Source organism: Hyaena hyaena, unplaced genomic scaffold (genome assembly GCF_003009895.1).
Source record: "Hyaena hyaena isolate Hyena2069 unplaced genomic scaffold, ASM300989v1 scaffold_545, whole genome shotgun sequence".
Classification (NCBI taxonomy): domain Eukaryota; kingdom Metazoa; phylum Chordata; class Mammalia; order Carnivora; family Hyaenidae; genus Hyaena; species Hyaena hyaena.
In genome coordinates, this window is record NW_024081178.1 from 361,099 (window position 1) to 379,152 (window position 18,054).

The 18,054-nt window shown below is 43.5% G+C and overlaps 1 protein-coding gene across 1 annotated transcript in view; it reads left to right on the plus strand.

Moving 5' to 3' along the window:
- Positions 1–18,054, plus strand: part of CSMD1 (CUB and Sushi multiple domains 1) — a 467,695-nt gene that overhangs the window by 356,826 nt on the left and 92,815 nt on the right. Inside the window, exon 43 of the mRNA XM_039255776.1 lies at positions 9,635–9,820. Within this exon, the coding sequence (XP_039111707.1) occupies positions 9,635–9,820 (186 nt within the window). The remainder of the gene's footprint in view (positions 1–9,634; positions 9,821–18,054) is intronic.

An 18,054-nucleotide genomic window follows, 5' to 3' on the forward strand; every position in this document is an offset into this window, starting at 1 on the left:
TTTCTAAAATTACGTAATGTTTATTTTTGAGAGAGAACAAGCAATGGTCAGAGAGAGAGGGAGACACAGAATCCGAAGCAGGCTCCAGGCTCCGAGCTGTCAGCACAGAGCCCTACACAGGGCTCAAATCACAGCCATGAGAGCATGACCTGAGGCGAACTTGGATGCTTAACCGACTGAGTCACCGAGGCACCACAAATTTTCTAAGTCATAAACAAATAAATAACCAACTCAGACTTCCCTTTTGCTGAATCCATGGTTTTTCAAATATTCCATCCTTTTTCCTATAGAGTTTTAAAGAGAAATCAATATAAAATCATCACACAAAGCTTTAATTCTCATGTGTACATGTACTTGTGATACTTTTCCCACACCAGAGCTCACATTTGGATGTTGGGCCTGAAACAGAGGCCCAGCTCAAGTGACACAGGATACCTAGATTTGCTTTGTGTTCCAGAAATAAGACCTCAAACCTGGCAATGCACAACTTGCACTGAACAGTTTTCCTGAACTTACTGTCTGCAATCGAAGGTAATAGTAGAGGAGTGAGGTCCCTTCCTTGTAACACATTGTGTTACCTTTTTCAACACACCGAATGTGGTGGTGACATTTCATTTAGAAGATATTGGCCATGCTGATATATACTTTTTGATCCAGAAGCTCTTGAACCATATTTTACCCCTTGTTATATATTGTTTTAAATGTTAATTAATTTATTCACTTTGTGGATCGCCTATATCACTACTTAAAATCACTGGCTATATGGAACAAGTTACAGAGAAAGAGAAGATTACATAAATGTCTGCCAATCAGATTCAAAATGCTTGTATGCCAGTTTGCGACATTTATGCCTGCAGTCATATAGCTGAGGATATGATGTCTTCTCTTCCATCAGCAAAGGTACACAAGTCTCACTGATTAAATCCCACACCGTCTCTGGCTGGTGTGAGGCAGGTGGGAGGTCCTGAAGAAATCACTGGGGTAGACAAGTGTTTATTACAAAGACACACTCTTAAATTATAATGTACTCAAATGCCATATTCTACCAATGGTCCCCATCTAGCCTGTCATGCAGAAGTCATCCTGTGTTGGCTTGAGTGATTATTGGAATGTTCAGAGTTGGCAGATTCTGGCCCAACAACAAACTCAGTTTTACTCATGGGAAACCTAATGAGATGCTTGACCCTTGTAAGCAGAGAACTGGACTCCAGTACAAGGTCACAGAAACTATTAACAGCTCTGCAGACATTTAACAGTGTTTTAAGTTCTTTGGTAAACAAAATAATTGTGTACTGACTTCTTAAAAATAAAGTGGTGAAGTGTCAGGAGTGAGAGGACACGCTTGCCGCGCTGCAGTGCGCAGAGAACCCCCAGCCAGATTCCTAAATGTTCCTGTAAGAGGGAGGCAGAGCTGCGCCCTTACTTTCACCCTCCATGTTTATGTTGTACTGATTTGGGAAGAGACCCCAGACAACAGCGTAGCAGGAGGAAGTGGCTGCAGGGCAGGGACATCTCTCTTGAAGGTAACGAGGAAGCTTTGGGGAAGAATTATAAACTTTTAGAGATGAGACCACACAGATGACCCAGAGAAACTTCATTTACAGATGAGGATTCTCAATTTTTTTAATGTTTATTTATTTTTGAGAGAGAGAAAGACCCAGCATGAGCAGGGGAGGCGCAGAGAGAGAGAGAGAGGGAGACAGAGAATCCGAAGCAGGCTCCAGGCTCTGAGCTATGCGCACAGAGCCTGACGTGAGGCTCAAACCCATGAACCGTGACATCATGACCTGAACCGAAGTCGGGTGCTCAACTGACTGAGCCCCCCAGGTCCTCCTACAGATGAGGATTCTTAAGCCAAGGCAGAGTAACATTAAAGTATTTGCCAACTGTAGCGGATTTCAGAGCACAAAGGCATAGCCACTGAGAGCACTAATGTGAGCGTCCACACCATCGCTCCAATCTTGCATCTCTGCAGGGGGCACTCCTACAACCACATACTCTGGGTTTAGGTGTCACATTACGTTTTATTTCTTAAGGGATCTTATTCTTGCAAAAAAAAAAGTCGGACTCTGGCCAGTTGTGGTAAACACCTATGACATTCAGGTGGAAATTGACTTTAAATGATCAACTCACTCTATTTTAATTTCAACTGTTTAACTCAGGTTCTGCACAAAAGAAGGGAAAAAATAGAAATTTTGTGTCCATGTATCTCAAGAATATTTGCCACTATTTTAAATAGAACTAAATTATTAGCAGGAAACTCTTGCTTTAAAAAGAAGAATCACTGCTGATTGAATCATAAAATTATAACTATTATCTCATCCTTCTCAATTCTTCTTTGTATTTATTTCCATTTATATCACATTGGGAAAGACAATGATTGGCCTGTCAGGCAACCTGAAATCTATCTTTTCCAATGTAGCAAAAGAAGTCCTTTTGAAAATTCCAATTACAAGTTATATTAGAATGCCAACTAGTTCTGGGATAATTAAGGACTCCTTGGCTCTTTTCAAGAAAGACGATGCATTTATTTACCTATTTGGTATCATTTCCCCACTAACTAACTACCAGTATTACTTATAGTTGCTTAACTTTTAGTTTAGAACCATTATCTATAAAATGGGACTAATGCTTTGTGCCTTCCCCAAATTATATGATAATTTTACAATTCACACTAAATAATTTGTAGGAAAAAATATATATATATATAACTTAAAATATATTTACTTTTAATAAAACTTATAAAACTTTAAAGATGAACCTAACATATAAATTTATGAAGATATTTTTGTGGGAGAAATCAATTCCCCCGATATCTGAGGAAAGCTATTCTATGTCTTCTTTTAGAAGGTCTGCATCTGTAATGTGCTGATATGTTTTATTCTTCCATCAAATTAGTTCCATGGTACATATTTTAATAAATTATGAATCAGTAAACAAACAGTGACAAGTCTTTTCACCAAGAAAACTGAGTGAAAGATAAGAATTTGCTATTCCTTAAAAGTTGCCCATAGAAGCAGGATACCATGTTCAGTTTATAGTCCAGCCATGCAGTCTGTGGCTAGAGTGGAGTCTGAGTGATTCAAGGAATCCGTTATGGAGACCACCAATAGTTACTAGAAATGCCTCTGTCTCTATGCTGGTCCCCCATGCTTACTTCTGAAATCCAGACGCATAAGCCCAACTGCCCCACTGAAACATCTTTTGCACCTCTGGGTCTCAATGCCAAGACAGAACTCTCCATCCTGTCTCAGAAAATGAGTCTCTAGTCTACCCGGCTGCTTAATAGACTTCTCTTTCTTGCCCCTACCTGAATTCCCTCCTGCAACCATCAAGTTCTGCTGATTCTAGCCTCTGAGTGTGTCCCAGGGCATTCACTTTGTTGGGATGGGAGGGAGAAAATTTTCTATACTCCTTAAAGTTTCCTCTCGCTGGCCTAAAAATTGAATTGACATGAGACAGATGAACAGGGGAAAAAAATCAAATCGCATTTCATACGTACGAGGACCCCACATACATGATGGTTCAAAGACAGAAAGAGAACAGGGTGTCCATGCCCTCCTGAGTTAAGGAATGGGATAGGACCCTGGGGCTGCAGATGTGAGGAGGGCATTTCCCAAGTCAGTAAGTACAAGAGCGGATGTTTGGTAATTAAATCTTTGCCTTGCCATATGGACGGCTTAGTCACCTAGATAAAATCCATGTCTGGTTAAAAGTGTCATTCTTGTAAAGACCCCCAATTTAAATTCTTCTAGGTAGTTAAGGGAAGGTCAAATGATTCTCTTGAGCCCACAGGGTCTTGATTGCCTTCAGCTCAACATAGTCCACAGACCAAAGTGGCTCCTGTTGGGGCCACTTGTTACTAACCTTTCTCACCTTTTTCCTCCACCTTCCCCTCTCCCGGGGACCTCCAGAATGATCTTCCTGCACAGCTGTCCTGTGACCATTTCACAGTCCATCCTGCAGGCAGTGCTTGGAATGACCTCGCCGAGAAACACAGATGGGTTTATGTTACTGCCCATCTGAAATCCTCAGGTGTTCTGAAGTCTGTAGCTTAAAGTCCAGACTCTTTACCACAGTTGTGAATAACACCTTCTCTAATGATCTCTCAATCTTTGCTTTAGACAGCTTGCCCTCCGCAGCCAGGCTGGCCCTTGATCAGTGCTTTCCTGCCTCAGGCGGGCCTCCTCCTCTGTGGAAAGGTGCTTTCCAGAACTTGAGGCCTGGGGCTTCAATACTGAAGCTTTAGCTGAATCCTTTCTGTCTTAATTTAGATAACACTCCTCATTTATTCTTTCTTTCAGCACCTTGCTCCGTCTCTGTGACACTGAGGACAGCTTTTACAATCCATCGTTGTGTGTTTGTTTCGAAGCCCATTTGTCTCATCGAGTACTAGTAGAATCTCCCTAGTGAACTGTAAGGTCCGCAAGGGAAAGGGAAAGCTCAGTTTTGTTTACTACTGTTTGGCCTGTGCTTGATACCCATCCTGGCACATAGTAGATAATATTGTCAAGTGAGTGAAGGAAGAATTGTTCTTATTCTTTGATTAGCAGGATGTATGAAATATATGTTAGAGATGCGGCTAAAACTCCCGTTGAACAATGTTAGATATTTCGATTGATTTATTTGACCAGAAGCAGAATTACACACTCCACTAAACGTTGTGTCAGGGGGCACCATTATTGATCTCTAAATCTGTTTCTCCAAAAATATTTCTCCTGTCCATTCACCAGTATGCAAAATAAAGTAAGAACTATTACATGTACCTCACAGAAATACAGTAATGCTCAAGTTACATAAAGTTAAATACTATCAGTTTGGGGGATATTTCTTCTTGGGAGGTTACGTAACACATGTTACTAACAAAATGGTCATTTGGAATAACCTAAAAGTCATCACAAAACATGGCTGAGTTCATTTAGAACTTTAACAAAATTAAGGGTTTAATTCTGTACCTCTTGGCACATACTATCCTTTACAGAGCATTTCATGGGCTCTCCTTTCTTCCAGTTATTAAGGTTATATGCAGTTCATTTTTGTTTATGCTCCTGATGTTCAACTAGGTTTTTGGTTAGAAACGTTGTACCTATCAGATTGTCTGAATGTCCTGTTTCAGATGTTATTACTTAAATATACCTGTTACCTTAACCAGTCCATAGGCATCCCTGCTGCTGGATACTGTTTTTGTTCCAGGCTTCACTGTATGGGTGACTGATCTCTCTGTGGGTTTGCCTTAGCCTTGTGAGTAGGGTTCAGAAAATGAAGAGGTGGACATTCTATTTTGAGATACTGGGTGTGTGAGCTAGGATACTGATAGAGTGTGAACAAATATGCAAATAAACAGGCAACTCTTGGCCACCAACCAAATCAGAGCCATGTAAACAAGAAGTGAATGAAATAATCTAACTTGAATTCCTGGGGAAAAAATTTGTGAAGGTAGCTTCAGTGAGGGTCCAGTGACAAGCTCAGGATTTACACACACTTAGCTTGAGATGTGAGCATTGTTCAACTGGACAGTGGGTGATATCACCACGTGGACTGAGTAGATGTCAAGATACGAGAATCATAAGCGTAAGGTGAGAGTCAAAGCCCAAGAGCCCTTTGAAGGGAAAAAAATGTATAGAAAGAAAAAAGAGCAGCACAAGTTGTACAGAGTTGAAAGCTGAGGGGTAGCAGAAAGAAAGGGAGTCATTGTCAGTTATAGGGAGCAGTCGTGGGAAATAGGAAAGAAACAGAGAGGCATTAAACCTACAAAGACAACAGTGGCTATAGTTTGGTCTTAAATACGTAAAGAAAGAAAATCCCATGAAGGGTTCATATTATAAAAGAAGAGTATGATGCTGGGCATTGGAGCTCTTCCATTTATATATTTAAAACCAAAATGTTAAATATGTCATGAGCTACGTAGTAGAAATAAGCTAATTTACTACTGATTTCCTCTTTGGTCTCTTTAATAAATAGATTACAAGGAGTAATAGATGCAAGGAGTTAATCCTTACAACTCACTCTTTTAAATTTATTTTGAGAGACAGAGGGAGAATGGAAGAGAGGCAGAGAGAGAGGGAGAGAGAGAATCCCAAGCAGGCTCCCTGCTGTCAGTGCAGAGCCTGGCATGGGGCTCAATCCGAGAACTGTGAGATCATGACCTGAGCCAAGATCACGAACCCTTAACTAGTTGAGCCTCCCAGGGACCTCATAATGTTTTCCTATTTACTGAATACTTACATTGTATCAACCTATGCTCTTTATTCTGTGTAAATTATTTCATTGACTGCTTACAGTTACCTTTCAGGTGGCCATTATTAACCTGCAGACAGACATTCATTGTCACTGAACTAAAATCACAGAGCTGACAAGTGTCAGAGACAGGAACTAATCGAGAAGTCTGACTTTAAAGTGTTGCTCTTCAACAGAAGATAAATGTATAGGCTGAGTATGTGTTGATGTGCCTAGGTTGCCTAGGAAATATAATGCTATATTAGTGCAATTAAAAAAATACTAAGAAGATGTGTTCCCTGTAGCTATAATAAAAGTCAGAACATATTGAGTATTTTGAAAGTTGCATACATTTTACTCATTAACATTTAAAAAGTGATCTAAACAGTATCTGTCACATAGTAATCATGCAAAATTTTTGAAAGGAATGAATAGATGACTGATACGAGACATTAGCAGAAGTCTCTCTCATAAGGGAGTCTGTAAGGATCATACCACCAACCTCTGTCGAATCAGAAGTGTTAGAATTTCTTGACTGGTTGATTGCCAACCTTTATTTTTAAGCCCTGCCACACAGCCTGTTGTTCAGACACCCTACAGAGGCTAAAACCTATCACTCAAGGCCAAAAAAAGATTCCGTTGACTGATCAGATGAAAGTGGGTCTTCTGAAGTCCCTGGCGTCAGGGTTCATGTGTGAAATAAGCCTCCAAATTTAGCAGAAGTAAATTAGAAACCTTTTCTGTTTGGGCCGCCAGGATATGAATCCCTTTAAGGTAGAGTTTCTTGGGTATTTGTAGAATGTCATCTTTCTCATTGCACCTGCCAGAGAAATGTCATTTCATTGGGTCCTCACCCCAAATGAGAGCCAGAAGGAAACTGAACCCTGGGCGTGCTTCAGCCAGCAGGAGGGACAGTAAGGTTTGTGAGAAGGAGCAAATGATTCTTTGAGTGAACTCTGCGAGGGACTGGGGAGGAGACGAGAGACTGTTGATCCTGAGAGATCCAGTCACAAGGAATATTCACTGCCGCTCAGAAATTGAGATGAACAATTTGCAAGTGCTTGGTACATTGCCTCAATAAAGCAATGGCTGCTTTGTTCAAAATGATGTCTATATGTCTACGATTTATTATCCCCTAGCTACTACAAATTTTTATTATAGTATGCTTCATGTATATTTTTCATGTAATTGTAAATGTACTTTTCATATATAAGTATTTCATATGTATATACATGTATATATATATATTTAGATGTTGAAACAGCAGATTATAAAATGAAACACAAGAGAAATTTGAGTACTTAGACTTTCCAGATATTTTATTTTTAAAAACCACTACATGAAAAAAAAAATTTACCTCTTGGATAATTTTCCATCACATTTGTTTAAGAATTGTGCTCAGCAAAATGAACAAAGCAACAACGAAAAGACTCAGACCACACCACCATGGGTCAGTCTGCTCCTCCCCGGGGCTCTTACGGAACAGAGGGTGGGGGTAGCTGGGAGTCACCAGGCTGTGCTGTGGCCCCGGGTCTTACACAGTCGCTCTGATACCCTAGGGGAGTCATTTTATCTTCTGACCCTCCATTTTCCTTACCCGTAAATTTGTAAATTTAGGTAAGGTCTTTCAGTCTATCATTCCAGCTCTCACATGCCACATAGCTTTCCTCATTGGAACCAATGAGGGAGAAATTTCAAATTACCCAAATTTAAAGTCCATGAGGTGAATAATACCTTAAATATTGATGGAGTAACGGAAGGCCATTGCACAAGTTATCGCACAGCGTTTCTCTGACAGATGCAGCTGTTGGGTGTGTATCCGCGGGATTTACTCTTCATCTTTGTCCTGCCTAACTCTTCTGGGTCCCTGTCCCTTCCAGGCTCTTCCCGTGACAGGTGGTTTACATCTGTTGGGTTGGTTTGGTTTGGTTTCTGTCTCATGGTAGAGGGGTCTGGATCAGAGCTAGTAAACTGAAGAAAGAAATGTTTATACTAAACACTCCCTTCATCTTTCTTGTTTTTTTAAAAATGTATCTTCCTCGAGGCACCTGGGTGGCTCAGTCAGTTAAGGGTCCGACTTTGGCTCAGGTCATGATCTCACATTTGTGAATTCAAGTCCCACGTCAGGCTCTGTGCTGACAACTTGGAGCCTGGAGCTGCTTCAGATTCGGTGTCTCCCTCTCTGCCCCTTGCCAGCTCATGCTCTGTCTCTTTCTTTCTCAAAAATAAATAAACATTAAAAAAACAAAAAAACAAAAAACAAAAAAAAACCCTAATGAGGTGCCTGGGTTGCTCAGTAGGTTAAGCCTCCAACTTTGGCTCAGGTCATGATCTCAACGGTGGGTTCGAGCCCCCTTCAGGATCTGTGTACTGACAGCTCGGAGCCTGGAGCCTGCTTTGGATTCCGTGTCTCCCTCTCTCTGCCCTGCACTACTCTCTCTCTCTCTCTCTCTTCTCTCTCTGTCTCTGTCTCTCTTTCTCAAAAATAAAGAAACATTAAAAAATGCCTACATCCTCCACACTGCTTTCTTGCCTGGCCTTACACTGAAAACAGGCCTGCTTAGGGCCTGAGGGCTGAGCTGTTCAGCTCAAGGTAATCTACCCCTTCTCCTCCTATATTTCAGTTCCTCAGGCCCGGTTTTCTGACAGATAGTTGATAAGATAACAGATGCTGTGATTGTGGGTGCACGCATGACGTCGGCTGAGTGGTTTGCCCTTTATCAGAACTTGGTGGCGCTTCAAGGAAAAGGACTCACGGGGGACGAGGCCGAGGGAGGTCAGGCTGTTCCCTTCCGTTCTGATCCCGTGAAATCTCGGCACCATCGTGGCGGTCAACTTTGTGCTGGGAGAGATACCATTTTATCTTTCTTTCCAGTATTAAATCATGTGAAAAGCAGGACACTGTGTAATCCCGAGCACAGCCATCTGATGAAAAGACCTCAGTGTGTTAAACCGTATGACAGCGTTCAGACTTACCTTCTGGGACGATAATCACACCTGTGTTTTTCTGAGCAATTTTCCATAGCAGCTCATTAACTCTTAAGATCCTTAGAACTTTGAAAATGTGTATGTTTATCCTACACTTTAGAAATATAAATATCTAGGGGAGCCTGGGCATCTCAGTGGGTCGAGCATCTGACTTTGGCTCAGGCCAGGATCTCACGGTTCGTGAGTTCAAGCCCCACGTCGGGCTCTGTGCTGACAGCTCAGAGGCTGGAGGCTGCTTCCGATTCTCTGTCTCCCTCTCTTTCTGTCTCTCCCCTGATCATGCTCTGTCTCTCAAAACTAAATAAACATAAGAAAGAAATATAAGTATCTTCCTGTGTGTATACGTACTAGAGACAAAACCAGAAACAGAACAGGGAGCGCCTCATAAAGTCCTGTAAGAATAACCCGCGTCTGTGCCCTTCCTTTCCAGCCGTGTCCTGCGGAATCCCCGAGGCCCCGGGAAATGGTTCATTCACGGGCAACGAGTTCACGTTGGACAGTAAAGTGACTTATGAGTGCAACGAGGGCTTTACGCTGGCGGCCGGCCAGCACGCGGCGGCCGTGTGTGGCGAAGACGGGCTGTGGAACAACACAGGGAAGCCCCCTGCGTGTACGCGTAAGTGCCCACGTGCCTCCGCGCATCCTGGCAGGGTTACTCAGGGGCACCCGTCACTGGTGAGAGAACCCCAGACTCCCAGGTGTGCAGAGAGCCTCTGGCGTGTGAGGGCTGGGGCCCCCGCATCCAGCTCGATTACAAGTGTTCCACACAAAATTCTCCAACCATGTAAGGTCAGCTCTGATTCTTAAAAGTCGGTCAGAGAGAATCATGTCGGTTGCATCAGGATCTAGAGCCTCTGAGGTTTACAGCAAGCCTTGCCCGTGCAGCCTCTTTCAATGTGGATGGATGGATTCCAGGGGGTGTATGGGCGCGCAGCCTGGCAGTGGGTCTCCCCACACACATGGAGGCGGAGGGCGGCATGAGTTTCCCATTCCCCTTCCACCTCTTGGTAAAGCCCTTCACATTCAAGGCCGTGCCGGCTCATTCGTGGATCACCCACGCTACATCGTATGATGCTCAGTACATGACTCGCTGATTTGAGAAGTGCAGTAAGGTTTAAAGTTATTTATGGTGTAAAATAATATTCTTTAGAGGGTGAGGAGTTTGGGCCCATTCTGGAACTGTAGTCTTAAAAAATAGTAATTAAGTCCATAACACAGAGCCAAAGAGAACAAAAGTTCACACACACACACACACACACACACACACAGAGTTTACACCAAAACTTTCATTGCAGCTATATTAAAACTAGCCTCAAGTCGGAAATAACATAACTACCTAATTTTTGAAAATTGAAAACTATATAATATTTCTACATATACAATACTTTTGCTCTGAAGGTATTTGAAAAATGTTTCCACATGATCTGTGGTGATAAAAGTGGTCTATTGACCTTTTTGTGAATAGTATTTTTGATCATGTTACAATTATTTAAACTTCTTAGCTACAAACACATAAATGTTTACAGAATATAGTTGACTTTCCTGCCTACCTCTTATTCTCCTTGTGATCATTATCATCTATTTTTATTTTTCAAATAATTATTGCTTTTCCTGGCAGTCAGTGAGACACCACTGAGACAGTAGTATTATTTCTCAGTTTTTATTGAATAAAGTACTGCTTTTTTGCAATTAAGAAATAGTACAGGAAGCTAGAATAATAAGAAATATCAGTAGGTTTTTAAGTTTTGTCCTAAATAAAATTATTTCCTCAAAATGAGTTTAATTCCACAGATGACAATAACACTATATGTCTGGGTTTACTGATGATGAGAACAATTAATTTCCTAGGCATTTAAGACCCTGCTTACTTTGCACATGCTTAGAGGTTGTTATTAATAATGTTGGCAATATAAAGTGACTACTCTGTGCAAATGTTTCAAATAGCTTGGCTCTGAAAATGGAGGCAACATTAACTTACCAGTGAAATGGAAGCTACGGGTTTGCAGAGTTGGGGCTGAAATCAATTCTCTCCAGTCCTAAATCCTCTGTCCTTGTCATCATGCAGTGGTTTGTACTCTGGGAACACATGGAAATCACGTAGGAGCTTCAAAACATGCTCGTGTCTAGGTCTGACTCTCAGGGATTCTGGAAAACAGGCCTTGGTGTTTTGTTTTGTGTTGTTTTGTTTAAGTTCTCTGGGTGTTAGGCTTAAAATGTCAAGTGTATGCTAGATTTTAAAGTCAAAGCCATTTAAAATTTGTAGAGTGTCTGAGAAAGACATGATCAATGATAAGGCAACTATGTAAGTGATGTAAAGGTAATTTTTATTCTCACGTACTTTTTTTTCAATAGGCTATTTTTTAGAACAACTTTAGGTTTATATCAAAAGTGAGCAGAGTACAGAGATTCCCATAAACCCTTTCCCCGTTATCTACATTCCTCACCAGCAGATGGAGAGGTTCATTTGTTACAACCGATGAGCCTATTTCGATACATCATTGTCCCCCAGAGTTCATAGCTTACATTAGGGCTCACTCTTGCCATCATACGTTTTGTGGGTTTGGAAAAATGGATAAATGCGGAGATCAACCATTGTAGTGCCATCCAGACGATTTTCACTGCCCTAAAAGTCCGTGTGCTCTCCCTGATATCCACCCCCAAACCCCCGCCCCTCACCTGCTCTCAGCCACTGATCTTTTTCTCCACAGTTTGTCTTTTCTGGACAGTCATAGAGTTGAAAGTTTTCACACTGTAGCCTTTTCAGATACCTGGTTTTTAACACTTAGTGATATGTGTTTAGGGCTGCTCTGTGTCTTTTCATGGCTTGATGGCCCCTTCATCTTTAGTGCTAAATAATACTCCCTTTTCTGGATGGACCAGAGTCCATTTATCTACCCACCTACTGTAGGGCACCTAGGCTCCTTCCAAGTGCTGGCTCTTATGAATAAAGCTGCTGTAAGTGTACAAGTGCAGGTGTTGTGTGGACATAAGTTTCAAGTCCTTTGATATGTACTAAGAAGTAGGATTGCTGGATCCTATGCAAGAATCTGTTTAGTTTTCTAAGAGACTGTCAAGGCCTCCTCCAAAGTGGCTGCACATTTAGCGTTCCCACCAGCAGTGAGTGAGAGTTCCTAAGGTTCCACAGCATCACCAACACTCAGTGTTGTCAGGGCTCTGGAGTTTAGCCTTTCTAACAATGTGTGTGTGTGTGTGTGTTTAAGTTTTTAAATGTTTATTTTTTTGAGAGAGATAGAGCATGAGCAGGGGAGGAGAGCAGAGAGAGAGGGAGACACAGAATCTGAAGCAGGTCCAGGCTCTGAGCTGTTCTGACAGCACAGAACCCGATTTAGGGGCTCGAGCCCACGAACCTCAAGATCATAACCTGAGCTGAAGTCAGATGCTTCACTGACTTGAGCCACTCAGGCACCCCACCTCCTCGTTTTAATTTGCATTTCTCTGAGTACATACGATGTGGAACATCTTTTCATATACTTATTTGCCATTTGTCTACCTTATTTGGTGAAGTTTATGTTTAGGGCTTTTGCCCTTTAAAAAAAAAAAAAAAGATGTTTACTTCATTGTTGAGTTTTAAGAGTTCTTGGTCTATTTTGGCTGACAGTCCTTTATCAGCGACGTACTTCCTAAGTACTACCTACTCCCAGGCTGCGTCTTGTCTTCTCAGTCTTGATGGTGTCTTTTGCCGAGCAGAAGTTTTCAGTTTTCATGGAGTAGAACTTACCGGTTCTTTCTTTCTGGGAACAAGCCTTTGGTGTTTGACTTAAGCAGTTATCCCCGCAATCAGGGGTCCCCTAAGTTTTCTGCTCTGTTACCCCCTAGAGGTTTATATTTACATGTAGGTCACTGATCCACCTTGAAGTACGTTTTGTGGCTGGTGTAGGGCCAGCCCCTGAACTTACCTCGGCACAGGGATGACAGCGGGCTCCACGCTGTTTGCTGAGGGACAGTCTCTGCGCCGTTTGTATTGCCTTCTGCTCCTTTGCCAGGATCAGTTCACTGTGTTTATGGTTTATGGTCATGGTGTCCATTTCTGGATTTCCTTCTCTGCTCCACCAACACATGTGTCCATTCTTTTGCCAATGCCACACTGACTTCTCCCTTTTGTTTTATTTGCTTAAAACAATATAAAATGAGACATTTTTCAAAACGTATTTAATATGAATGCAACAATTTAGAAACTTGAAAGAATACTTTGCAGTTTCCTTTAAAATTGATCTTGTCTTAGATTGTAAATATTTCTAGGGAAATAATTGATTTTACCAAAAAGGTCCTAATGGACCAAGATACTTCCAAGATCTTTAAAGCTGGATGGAAAGCTTTGAAGCCTTCATTTTTCCTAAAGATAACCCAGCTTACTGGGGATCATAGACACACAGCTTCAGTGGCATTTTCTTTGACATTTTGTTCTAACTGATAAAGCATTACCTTTGGATTGAAATTAAAGGCTGCCTCACATATGTGCCTGTGACTTCACAGGTGGGTGCAGTGAGCAAGACCCTTTAGCGTGTCACTGTACTGTTGAGTTCTTTCGTCCTGAACATGTGCTGGGCAGGATGCCTTGTGTATAAATGAAAACTGGGTTTATGTCTGTATGAGCCATATTTAAGTGTTAAGGCCACGCCTCATTGGGGTATAAGCACTTATGCACCCCCAGATTTTTAGCTCTTCTTACAGCCTGGACTCCAGAATGTCAATGCAAATGGTTTATATTCGCCAATAAATGGGTTGGCATCATAAAACTCCAACATAAAGAGCCAACTGTGACAGAATTAGGAGGAAAAGAGGCATAGCATAGCTTCTTAAGTCCTTAGTTGGGGAGCAGAGAAAGAAAGAAGTAGTGTATGTCACAAAGAGAGGAGGAGACAAAATGCTTGGATCCTGGGGAGGAAGTGTGTGAGATATGCCAGAGGGCATGGGGGCCACACTGGGAGGTGCTGTTCACCCCCGGCTCACCCGCCCAGCACTCAGTCATGTGTACTCTGTGAGGACATCGGGCTTACGGGTGCTGCCACAGGAAGGTCCAGAAACAAACCTTTGCCCTAGGAGTCCGCACAAATGCACGGGACCCCCGATACAGTCATAGCAGGAAGCGATTAGATGAGGTTCAGAGCACCTGGGTGGCTCAGTCGGTTGAGTGTCTGACTTGAGCCCAGGTGAGTTCAAGCCTTGTGTCGGGCTCTGTGCTGACAGCTCAGATTCTGTGCCTCCCTCCCTCTCTGCTCCCTCCTCCCCAGTCTGGGGGAACAATGGTAATAATTGAGACCACATTTTTGAACAGTAACTGTAGACATTGGACCGCGTCCACATGTCTGTGCTACGTCATTCAGTTATAACAATCCGATGGAGAAGGCGATGCTTTCCTTATCTCCCTGATTGAATAAAAAGCAAATAACTGAGATGGCCCAAATCTGCATTTTGCTACCAAATACACATGACTGGTCATTACCAAAGCCCCTAGGGGTGTCCTGTGGCACTGGCCCTGCCCTCCTGGAGGTCCCTGCCGCCCCGGGGACAGCTGTGTCGTGACACTGATCGGCAGGCACACTTGGGGCACTTGGAAAGCACAGCAGCTGAGTGGCACTGCCCGGACCTGCCCAGGGGGGGCCTGGGCCGCAGGGCAGCGTGGATCCGAGGCGCCGGCCGCCCGTCCCGCCGGCCTGTCCTCCGCAGGCCAAGTATCAACCCCGTTTCCCGAGGACTGGGGGCGCGTGTAAGGAGTGGTGGTGTGAGCACACTCATTCGCTCCGAGACCCCCCCAGAGGGTGGGGTAAACAGAGAAAGAATAGGAGCCGGGCCGGGCCTGGGCCCGACAACCCTCCCGTCCCCCACAGCCCGTCGGTGGGGACTCAGGAGCCCTCCCTCCCTCCCCCCACGCTTACCCCACCGGGTCCCCACGCGGTGCCAGTGTGGCCCCGTGCCCAGCCGGCACTACCCCCAGGCCAGGCCAGGGCAGCGGCCGTGCCCCGCGCCTCGCGGTCCTACGTGCCCGCGTCTTCTCCCCCAGCCTGGAGGCTGAACTCACGCCCTGCACCATCCAGCTCGGGGCCCGACCGGGTCCTGTTCGATGTGTGCGTCCGTAGGTGTTCCCGCCACGCCGATTGCTGGCACTGCTACGGCCAGGCCCGGACGCCCTGCTGTCTTCCAGGCTGGGGTCCGAGAGCTTTACACGCATCACCTCGTTTACCTCTTAGGAGGTCTGCAGTCTTCATCCCGCTGGGCGGAGGAGAACCTCAGAGGCATTGGTGGGGTAAGGTGGCTGGGGTCACGGAGGTTGCGCGTCGCCGATGGGGATTTGGCTCCCAGAAACCTGGGGAGAGAGTCCCTGCTCCCTGCGCCTGTTCTGCCCCGAGGAGTCTCACGCCTCTGAAGTCTTGTGTGTTATGGGACTGAGCACAGAGACAGCAAGAGGAGCGCCATTACAACCCAGCACGTACTGCATTCTGGGAAGCATCACATCGCTGGCAGTGCGTGAGGAGCCGCCTTCTGCTGGTAGTAGAACCAAATGATTTCAAGGGCGTGGTCTAAATTTGTGTCTAAAGTTTTTTGGAAAAACCAGGAATGAGGGTCCTTTGGCTGTTCAAAGGCAAATGTGACATCACTTAAGAGATCTATTCTGTGGTGATGTGAAACATAATATAACACACCTAGGATGGCTAATTTATGCATGCATTTGAATCTTTCTGTTTCAAAAACACATATTCTAGATGGACAATCGCTTTAATGCTCCAATAAAAAAATTAAATCACAAAATTATTTCCTACATATAAATGAGGATTCCAGTAGAAGGAAATTATAGGATGTTCAATGAAATGGTTGTTAAATGGGGGGAAAAAAGCCAATTTGCATTTTAGAGCTTTTGAAACTGCTATTCAGTAACACAGACAATACATACAAGTTTTATAATAAAATGGAAAATTAGCGCCAGACATTCTAAGCATCATTTCACACTTTGAAATAGTTCTGGTTTCCGTATTGTCTATTCAGTTTTATAAAAGGGAGAAATGGGCATTTCATTTAAGTTCCTTGGTAATCAGAGACTTGGAAAACCTATTTAATTTTTGGAGGGGGAGTGGTGTTTCCTTCACTTCATTTAAATTAAAGAAACTGCACAGAGGAAGCATGAAACTTTACCTCTGAGTCAGAAAATCTGGGTACTGTTGAACCCTGAAATGCTCATTTCCCTGAGGCCAGTTGCTCTGTGTACGATAGACATAACACGGTTTTGTTTCATTGCTGACGCAGTAACAAGATCAGAGCCCTGACTCTGAGGACATGAGAAATACTTTGGCTTTGATAAAGAGCAAATGTAGATGGTAAATAAAATCAGTTCCTCTGGGCATTAGGTTTGCAGACACGAAGTCTGCAATAAACAACCACCTCAGTTTGCGGGCTATGCGCAGTCCCCACGTGCCGCACATCCGTCCGTCAGAAGCCTGCTGCCCACGCGTCCCTGCGGGTTCCCGTGGCAGGTGCACGCTGCCCACGGTCCTACACATGCCTACTGCGGGTGCCTGAAGCTCATTTCTCTCCATTTTAATTTTTACTGACACTGGATTGGGGTGGTGGAAGATATGATTCATGCCAGTGGCATAAGAGAACAGGGGAAGCTGTGGGTATCAGTGTATGGGTTTCATAGTTTGACCAGACGATCAGTAGATACGCATGATGCACTTTGCATTTGAGAAAAAGCAAAACCATTAAGATCACCCTCCGATGAAAATGAATCCGAAGTCCTAATCCCAATATTGAGGTTTGCTTTTTCAATTAAAGGCATTAGTCAGTGAAGTAAGTTTGACGATGAATGGTTTATCAGAGACCTACTATGTGTGTCAGGTGCTGTGAGCACGTTGTATGATTAAATGCAATGTCTGTATATTTCAGGAGAGGGTCAAGATAAAGTGGTGCCAAATAGCTTTATGTGACCTGTAAGTAGCCCAGTCATAGAGAAACTAAGATTATATATAAGTTATCTGTAGGCCATGTCTGTATAACATATAGGTATGTATATGCATTCATCTATATATAATCATATATACATATATGTGTGTAATACAGATATATGTGTGCATACATACATAAAATGCATGTGTTTATTTCCATATAGTATACAAGTAAATACATGTGTATGTATTTATATTAAATATATGTATACATTTATATATGTGATGAATATATGTGTGTTTATAAATATAAGAACAGCGTATGTGAAGTGTTTTGGAGGATATATACTTATCCACTTAATCCCTTGGAAGATGGCCTAAGAATTGCTTCTTGTTTATTGACTACCCCCATTTTCAGAGTAGAATACACGCAATACTTTACCCTTGACGCCTTGACACACGTCATCTGATTGTAAATCACCCTGTGGAGCACTGTGTCATGACACCAGCTCTACACCGGGCTTCTGTGACTTTCTACTGTGTGCCAGGCCATGTCACCAGCGTTTACTTGCTTGTGGTCCGAGCACTTTAATGGACCCTAGGAGCACTGTCATCCCCATCATGCCGATGGGGACTGGAGCCCCGAGGGGTGGAAGCCCCCCAAGGTTGCACGGTCCGTCCACAGCAGAGTTGGGACCGAGCCGTCTGTCTGCCGCAGGCCCGTTGGTGCTGGAGGCGGGGCCCTGCCGAGCAGCTGCTGTGAAAGGGCCCATCCTGCCCCACGGGTGCATTTTACAAGGGATCTCATTAAGATGTTAGCAAAGCCGATGAAGAAGAGTGCAGTCCCCACTGGATCTAAATACACAACCATCACACACATATGTATTCTTTGAATGCATATTAAAGCTAAAGGAAAGCAAGGACATTGCTACATGTGAGAGACAAGGCACAA